This window comes from Lissotriton vulgaris, chromosome 5, assembly GCF_964263255.1.
Source record: "Lissotriton vulgaris chromosome 5, aLisVul1.2, whole genome shotgun sequence".
Classification (NCBI taxonomy): Eukaryota; Metazoa; Chordata; class Amphibia; order Caudata; family Salamandridae; genus Lissotriton; species Lissotriton vulgaris.
In genome coordinates this window covers 1,679,741,035-1,679,750,506 of record NC_141693.1, presented here as the reverse complement: position 1 = coordinate 1,679,750,506, position 9,472 = coordinate 1,679,741,035, and the positions used below count along the sequence as shown (strand labels likewise).

Below are 9,472 nucleotides of genomic sequence, written 5' to 3'. Positions count from 1 at the left end.
CTTAGCTAAACCCAGATTTTTCGTTTATGTGTTTGAAACCACGACCTTAATTCCACTGACCACGCTTCTTTGAGAGAAACCTAACCTCCCCAGCTTTTTCATCTCACTTAAAGCCCTGACTGGTACGTAACCGGGCATTACCGTCACCCGCATGCACCCCCTTATTATTCGCTCATTTCCAGGAATTCCTTTTGCGAACTTGTTTCGCGCGCTCTCCAAAAACGTTTACGTTCTTCCTAAATCTGAACCCTGTCAACCTTTCTGATTCCATTCACGTGCTTGCGCAGACTCGAATGCGCACTGTAAACGTATTTGTTTTGGTTGTAGCACGACATGTTAAACTGAGCTGCACAAGGACAGCCAATGGGACTGACGGAGCCAGTTGGGTGTAGCTCATTCTAACATAGTCCCTGTGGGAAGAAGGGCGTGACCCAACAGGTTTAGTTTTACCTACACCTATAGCTGGCCGCGGTAACACCCGCAGCTTGGTGCAGGTAACCGAGGAAACGCCCCAACCTGCTCGTACGCATGCGCGTGACTAGAAAGTCTCGGAGTACTATACGTCACCGCGCACTGAAGCTCCGGCGCAAGTGGTTCGGTTTTCGTTCTCCGCTGCTGTATTCACGCGCTTAACGGTCTCTGCCGTCTTTCCCATTGTGTGTCAAACAGTCGCCCGACCTTACGGAGTTTGCGACATTTGGAGATCGCGTCGGTCGCCCCTCCCCGGAGTTATCAACCGGACAGGCCTCCCAGTCGCCCTTTCCGAGATCAAGGGGCCTTGCTGGCGGCTTAAGAGCTAACAATGTCCCTGCACGGGAAACGGAAGGAAATCTACAAGTATGAGGCGCCGTGGACTGTCTACGCCATGAATTGGAGCGTCCGTCCCGACAAGCGCTTCCGGCTGGCCCTGGGTAGCTTCGTCGAGGAGTACAACAACAAGGTGCGGGGTCTCTGGGGACTGACTCTGATGAAGGGAGAGGTGGTTACTGAATACGATGCTAGCTATCTGACACATCTCCTGTAGTGGATGCGTCGTATAATTACATGAAGAGTTGTAACTAGGGGTTCAAACTTGATTTGTAAGGTCAGCAAGCTGCTGCGTAGGAGGTATTTAATTATTAATGAACGAGTGTGGGTGTTGTAATAACACTCCCTTTTTCACCAATATTTCATTTTTATTATTCCTCCTTTTTTATTACTCTTTCTTTCTGAAGTGTATGCGCACCAATACCAAGGAGCACGTTAAAAAAACGATGCCTATTACAATTGTGACTAAATAAGAATACTAACCCAAGAAACAATTCACTTGTGTTGAAGAAATAGATTTCGATAACCTAAGGTACATCAAGTTCAAAAATTTCTATAGCGCACTACTCAACTACTCACCCAGAGGGTCTCAAGACGCTTGAGGGAGAGGGGGGGGGTATTTTACTTATCGAATATCCAAGTTTTTAGTTGCTTTCTGAAGGAGAGGTGGTTCTGTGTAAGGCGGAGGTGGGTGTGGAGAGAATTCCAAGTTTTGGCCGCTAAGAAGGAGAAGAATCTACCTCCCATGGTGGATCTATGGATGTGCGGAATTGCGGCGAGGGCTTGATTGGACGATCGCAGTTGTCGGGTGGGGGTGTAAAAGGACAGGCACGTGTTGAGGCATTCGGGTCCTAGGTCGTAGAGGGCTTTGTGTGCGTGGGTGAGGAGATGGAACGTTATTCTCTTGTTGACGGGGAGCCAGTGGAGGTCTTTCAGGTGAGTGGAAATGTGATCTTGGCGCGGGATGTCTAGTATGTGTCTGGCTGAGGCGTTTTGGATGCATTGGAGTTTTTTCTGTAGTTTAGCTGTGGTTCCGGTGTTAAGGGTGTTTCCGTAATCCAGTCGGCTAGTGACCAGTGCGTGGGTGACCGTTTTTCTTGTTTCGGTGGGGATCCAACGGAAGATTTTTTTGAGCATGCGTAGGATGTTGAAGCATGATGATGAGATGGCGTTGACTTGTCTGGTCATCGAGAGGGAGGAGTCCAAGATGAAGCCCAGGTTACATGCGTGGTCCCTTGGTATGGGTGCGGTTCCCAGGGCCGGTGGCCACCATGAGTAGTCACAAGCAGAGGGGGATGAGCCTAAGATGAGGACTTCCGTTTTGTCCGAGTTCAGTTTTAAACGGCTGTTCTTCATCCACTCGGCTACATCTTTCATTCCTTCTTGTAAGTTGGTTTTGGCGGTGTTTGGATCTTTGGTGAGGGAGAGGATCAGCTGGGTGTCATCAGCGTAGGAGATGATGTTGAGGTTGTGTTGGTGCGCGATGGATGCGAGGGGACTCATGTATACGTTGAAAAGGGTGGGACTGAGTGATGATCCGTGGTACGCCGCAGATGACTTCGGTGGCCTTTGATCTAAAAGGGGGGAGGCGGACTCTCTGGGTTCTTCTGGCGAGGAACGAGATTATCCAGTCCAATGTTTTTCCTTGTATTCCGACGTTGCTGAGGCGTTGTATGAGGGTGCTACGACAGACTGTGTCGAAGGCTGCGGAGAGGTCAAGTAGGATGAGGGCAACTGTTTCTCCGTTGTCCAGTAGTGTTCGAATGTCGTCTGTTGCTGCGATGAGGGCGGTTTCGGTGCTGTTTGGCTCGGAAGCCGGACTGTGAGGGGTCGAGGGATTTGTTGGATTCGAGGAAGGCGGCGATTTGACTGTTGACGGCTTTCTCAATGACTTTGGGAGGAGCGAGATGGGGCGGTAGTTCTTAAGTTCAGTGGGGTCTGCTGTGGGTTTCTTCAGGAGGGCGCTGAGTTCGGCATGTTTCCAGCTTTCCGGGAAGGTAGCGGAGTTGAGGGAGCAGTTGATGACGTCTCGGTGATGGGGTGCGATGATGGTCTGCTTTGTTGAAGATGTGGTGGGGACATGGGTCGGTTGGCGATCCTGAGTGGATGGAGTTCATCAGGCGGAAGGTGTCTTCAGTGGTGATTGGGTTCCAAGCGCAAAGGTTGTTAGAGGGGGGTTTTGGTTCGGAGGTGGGTGGAGCGGACTGGTCTCCGGGCTGGTTTTCAAAGCTGTTATGTATGTCGGCGATTTTGTTGTGGAAGAATGAGGCTAGGGAGTCGCAGAGGTCTTGGGAGGGAGTGATGTCGTTGGTGCCGGCGGTGGGATTGGTAAATTCTTTGACAATGTTGAATAGTTCCTTGCTGTTGTGGGCGTTGTTTTCAAGTCGATCCTTGAATGCTGATTTCTTGGTGGATCGGATCAGTTGGTGGTATTTGCGGGTGGCGTTCTTGAAGGTGGTCATGTTGTCAGTGGTTGGGTTTTTTCTCCTTGCTTTCTCGAGGGTGCGAGAGAACTTCTTGGATTTCTTAAGGTCATCGTTGAACCAGGGGGCTTTTTTGCTACCTTTCTTGAATTGATGGTTTTTCAAGGGTGCTAGTTCGTCGGCGCTGAGGGTGATCCATTGTGTGAGGTTGGTGGCAGCTTGGTTTGGGTCCAATGATTTGGCACAAGGGTTTTGGTGGAGCGATGTGAAGAGCTGGTCAGTGGTAATTTTGTTCCAGTTTCTTCGGGGAACTGGTTGTGGACTTTTTGTAGTTGAAGTGAACGCAGCTATGGTCTGTCCAATGGAGAGCTGTGGTGTGGTTGATGGAGATGTGCTTGCTGGAGGTGAAGATTGGGTCGAGCGTGTGTCCGGCATAGTGGGTGGGGGTATCAACAAGTTGTTAGAGTCCGAGGTTGGCCTGGTTGTCCAGGAGGGTGGTGGTGTTGCTGTCGTTTTTCTTTTCAAGGTGGAAGTTGAAGTCTCCCAGTAGAATGCAGTCCTTGGAGGGGAGGGCGTGTGGGCTGATGAAGTCAGTGATGTCTTCGCTGAATTGTGTGCGGGGTCCTGGTGGCCTGTAGATGAGGGTACCTCTGAGTGTGGTCTTGGGGTCGGTGTGGATCTGGAAGTGAAGGTGTTCGGCTGTTGTGAGGTTGTCGTCGGAACTGGTCGTGATGCGGATGGTGTTCTTATGGACGATGGCGATGCCTCCTCCTGTTTGGTTGGTGCGGTCCTTTCAGATGATCTTGTAGCCGTCCGCGATGGCTATGGCGATGTCTGGAGCTGAGGAGGCATTCATCCAGGTTTCTGTAAGGAAGGCGTTCATCCAGGTTTCTGTAAGGAAGGCGACGTCTGGCGATGTAGTGTCGAGTAGGTTCCAAAGGTCAATGGCGTGTCTGTGGACCGGGTGTTGAGTAGGATGCATTTCAGGTGGTTAGTGTTGGAGCTCTGTTTGGAGTTAGTGGATTTGGTGTGGGTCCTGATGCTGTCGAACTTGCAGGAGCGGCAGGTGAAGGGTCCATGGGTGTGTCCTGGGGTGGCTTGGTAGCAGTTTGGGATTCGGCCGGGGTTAAATGCTGAGAGGGTAGCGGCGTCGTACGTTATGCGGGCGGAGTGGAATTTGCGGGGAACAGGGAGTCTGGCGCTGGGCGCGGTCCAGGCGCGGATGGGCTTACATTTTGGCGCGCATGGGACGCGATCGCTGCGCGCAAAAGCGTCTGTCACATGTGCATAGTGGAGGGGGGTGGGGCGAGGGAGGAGCAGCTGGGAGGCAGGAGCGGGGTGGAGGGATGGGCTAGGAGGCAAACAAACAACAAAATGGCATCAGCAACAAAAGCGAAACCAGGTGCAGCAAACACACAGGCAATGCGATATAGCGCTACGATGTGGCACAATTCAAATGCAGGCAATATTACAGTCCAACACAGCGCTACGATACCAATCTGGCACGGTATGAATCAGGCAATGTAGCAGTCCAGCGCTACGAGATCAGGAAGCGTGGGGAGCGACCACCTCTGCAGGAGTCAGGATGGTCACAGCGCTGGGGGAGGCAGGACGATTCCTATGCTATTTGTGGGAGGTAGGAGCAGCTGGGAGGCGGGAGCGGGGTGGAGGGACGGGCTGGGAGGCAAACAAACAACAAAATGGCATCAGCAACCAAAGCGAAACCAGGTGCAGCAAACACACAGACAATGCGATATAGCGCTACGATGTGGCACAATTCAAATGCAGGCAATATTACAGTCCAGCGCTATGATACCAATCTGGCACAGGCTCCTCCACCACCCAATCTTCACACTCCTCTATTATGCTGCATCCTCCTTTATGATCTCGAAATTTATCTTCATCCAGCCAGTTATAACATTTAGTTTTGTTTTCTTCAATTTCCATTCCTCTCACTACCGCCCAACACCATCCTACATCTTGAAGTTATACTCGTACTATACACGCCCATCGACGAGGTTAGCCGAATTAAGGAAAAAATCCCTAACTTCTAATGTTGCCGAAAACGCACACTTACCCTTCCGAGTTCTTACTAGTTTTTTTTTTTCACACGCTCCTCTCCAGCCTCCAAACAGTTCCCTTGTAGTTCATACCTTTTTGTCATAAACGTGTTTATAAATATCTCTTGCTCTTTCAGCCATTCTAGTTACCATCAAGTTACAACTTTCAGCCCTGACCCAGATATCAAACTCCTATTATTGTTAGTAAATGCAACACTCCCTCTCATAATGGTAAATGGGCTATATCACTTCACGGTAGGAGTGATCCTGTACATACAATTTTTCCATTTCTCAGTTCTTTTTCCTACACCATGTTAGTTTTCAGAATTCCCTTAATTACATTATTAAATCGCTCCACTTCGCTGTTTCCTTCTGGGTGATAAACTGAAGCAAGTTGTTATATACCATTACTCTGTTAAAATTGTTGTACCACTTCTACTTCAAACTGAACACCAGTGTCCGTAATTATTTTTTGGGTAAGCCCTCCTACTAGAATTATATTTTTATTGTAATATTTTTAAAAAAAATATTTGTTGTTCTCAGCTGATAACTAAATAAAATAAACTTAACACCTTGGCTGCTAGGCGTTTTCCCGCTGTGTGCTGGAAAATGCTTTATTCCTTTATTTATGACGAGCTCAGCTCGTCATCAGCACAGCTCAACTGTGCATCATGACGAGCTGAGCTCGTCATAAGCATCGAAAGGGTTAAGAAACTTAACTTAAGGGTAAGCCCTCTTTTGTAAAAATACTATCCTTACATTAACCACACCTGAAGCATCAGCACGTTCCACAAACATTATTTCCGGACACTTAGAAAATGAATCCATGTCAGCAAGAATGTGCACGCCTATTACATCTTCACTTACCACTGGTCCCATAATATCCATAACAATTACTTCCAATGCCATATTAGGGCTGGAAATATGAAATAAAGGAGGTTTAAGGGTGTCATTTGACTTCAATCAATCAATCAATCAAGACATTTATAGAGCGCACTACTTACCCGGAGGGTCTCAAGGCGCTTGGGGGAGGGGGGTGGGTGCTGCTACTGCTCGAACAGCCAGGTCTTGAGCTTCTTCCTGAAGGAGAGGTGGTCTTGGGTCAGGCGCAGGTCGGTCGGGAGGGAGTTCCAGGTCTTGGCGGCCAGGTAGGAGAAGGACCTTCCTCCTGTAGTCGTTCTTCGGATGCGGGGGACGGCGGCGAGGGCGTGACTGGCTGATCAGAGGTGGCGTTTGGGAGCGTAGAAGTTGATGCGGTTGTTGAGGTAGCTCGGGCTTATCCACACTATTACATTCAAGACGTTATATTGTAATGCTATCTATCTCGACATACATCCGTGGCCACCAATAACCCTTCCTTGACTCTCCTTGCTTTTGACAATGCCCAGAGGAACTTTCATAATCCTATTTCTCAAAATTTTTTGTGAAACCACCTTAAACAACAATTGAAAATTCATTCTGTACCCCTCCAAAAACTACATAACTGTTTATTTAAATATACTTGTGCAGTCCAACCATTCTTTACCCATTGCTTAACATTTTTCAAATCCTTATCAGTTTCACATGCAGTATGCCATTCTTACTCGGTGAATGTTTCACCACCTTCCGGTCCTATCCATACAACATTACGTTCTTCCTAAGTATCTATAGGGATTTCAACCAAGTATAGTAATGCAATCGACCACCTTATTTTAACACCAGCTGCATACTATATTGTGTGATTATGGTCCACTAATCTCATAAACGGGTGTTTCTATAAGTGACATTCATCAACCCATGGGTTGTCAAGTTTTGCAAGCAGTTTGTAATCGCACCTTACTAATACTTCATATCCCCAAAAACAAATTGCCTCCAATGTTCCAAACACCAGGGGTTTCTTTCTTCACCGCTGAATACCTCTCATCTGTGTAGATGACGCTCTTTTAAAGTTGCATCAAATCCATGCAATACTTTTGCTTCACAAATGTTGTTTAATTTGACCAAACTCAGTTTAGGTGAGTTAATTTCATATAAACTGCACCTGTTTTTTTTAATCAGTTTCCTCAAGCATGCGCAATTCTTATCCACCTCAGTTCGCCTAACTCACCCCAGCATTCCATTACACAGAATGTATACTGAGGTACCCACATTCCATGGATGGTATCAAACTGTAATGAAGATATAACACCCTGCTGGTCGCCTTTTTCCTTCCTTCTTTCCTTCTAATTTTCTGGACTAGCTGCAAATGCAACTTAAAAAGTACATCAGTTGGGTTGTGTGTTAGCTAGTTCCTTAGAAGTGAAGTTTAGTGTTTTCATTTTCAGTGGTCCCTTACAGGTGACATCCTATATAGTGAATAAAAACACCTGTGTAGTGTTTTTGATTTACAAATCTGATATTCTGCTGCTGTGTTGTGTGTGTGTGTGTAAGCAACTAATTCTTTTGTGTAACTTGTAGGTTGAATTTTGAATGAAAGATTCAATTGTACGTCCATTGTCTCTATCACTTTGCAAAGGCTCAGTACTTTGTGTTACCTCGCTTCCCTGAGACTCGAGAGGGGTGAAATGCCTTCTGTTACCGAGCTTTAATATTGCACGGAGTATGGGGCACAATGCTTGCAGTTATGATACTTCGAAGTGAACTTCAAATCTTTTTTATTTCTAAGCTTTTCCCAGACATTTGAGAGGGGCCTAAACACATTGTATTATTGGTCCTCCTACATGCACAAAGAAGGAGGCTCGCTACTTTTGTTACCATGATTCTTTCTTACACTTAGGAGGGAGATAACTGCTCTGTTGCTGGGCTTCTTTTGTAACAGCAATTTCCCCTGCATGGTAAACTCATGCATGCTCCTGCCTTGGGTGACGTAACTCTTCATGCACTGGTATCCTGACTTCCAGGGGCCTGCTTACGCGCTAATCAAATGTGTATGCTGATGTGTAGGCCTGTCCATGATGACTCTGTTACTTGTTCAGTATATATATAAATTCCTTTATTCGGTATTTCATAGTAGGAATCCATAAAAGCATTTTTGTACACATTATGTCATACAATGGAAAAAGGAAACAATATTTGCAATAAAAATTTACACAAAAATTTTTGAGGAAGAATGCTTAAAAAAGAATTCAGGTCTCTTTACATTGAATACATTTCATTGTGTTGTAAGCAGTTTTCTCACAGATTATTTCTATGTTTAAAAATACATTTTAGGAAGTTAACCATGTGGTAACAAGTAACTTCAGAATCCAAAAATTGAAGGCTCAGCATGGCAGGGCGACATTGTCTTAAGTTCCATGATTTCAGCAATGGTACCAACCAAATTTTGCGATGGACATGATACAACTTACAGAACAATACTGTATGTATAGTGGTCTGTACAGATGTATCATCGCAAGGACAGAGTCCTAAAGTTTGTTCCCAGATGTTTCTCATGGGGAAGGCTACTAACCGGTGATAAAGGTTTAGTCTGAATCTGGTTAGTAAAAAACGATCAAAAATGCCAATTTCAAGCGTTAGGTAGGGCTGAATTGTTTGGACAAAATGGACCATGATTGCATGATGGACAGAAGGTTTCCCTATTTCACTTGTGAGTCTTAGTCCATCTAAGTGGCTCTTGTTCAGTAACCTGGAGGTGGGCACCAAGCATGACTTCTTTCTTGAAATGGGGCTACTGTTCATTTCCTGGATTGTTGATCTAAAGTGGTGGTGGCAGCTCACTGGTATTTGTACATATTTAAGATGGAGTGTAGTGGCTACTGAACTGGTCTTACTTGTATAAAGTTCCACTTATACCCGGACCCTTCCACTGTCATCCTTTGTGCCTGTTAAGTGTGTGTGGAAATAGCGGCGAGTATCCCAGCACCCATTTTGATTGCACTCACTTTCTATGACACGAGAGATGATGGAGTATAGATTGCTCAGATAGCATAAATAGGTTTCCTGCATTCCTGGAGTTTAAGGAAAGAGTCCTAGACATGGAAGCGTGGGGCAATAGCAACAGAAATTGTGCTCAAACACAGTAGTGGACTAATTACTAGTTATTTTAGAGCACTGTACTTGGTGTGGGGATTATAGGAGTTGGCTAGAGCTCACTAGTTTTATTTAGTAGAACCCTGAACCCCCAGTTACTGTGTGTAGTGTCTCGGTTTTTCTGGTATTAACTATTTTGTTTTACAAAGAACAGCAGTAGACTGTACATTAAGT

At 46.3% G+C, this 9,472-nt stretch overlaps 1 protein-coding gene across 1 annotated transcript in view; it reads left to right on the top strand.

Annotated features, from left to right (window-relative positions):
• Positions 1-487: 487 nt before the first annotated feature.
• Positions 488-9,472, top strand: part of DCAF7 (DDB1 and CUL4 associated factor 7) — a 144,678-nt gene continuing 135,693 nt past the window's right edge. Inside the window, exon 1 of the mRNA XM_086923819.1 lies at positions 488-940. Coding sequence (XP_086779945.1) covers positions 803-940 — 138 coding nt within the window. The 5' untranslated portion in view covers positions 488-802. The remainder of the gene's footprint in view (positions 941-9,472) is intronic.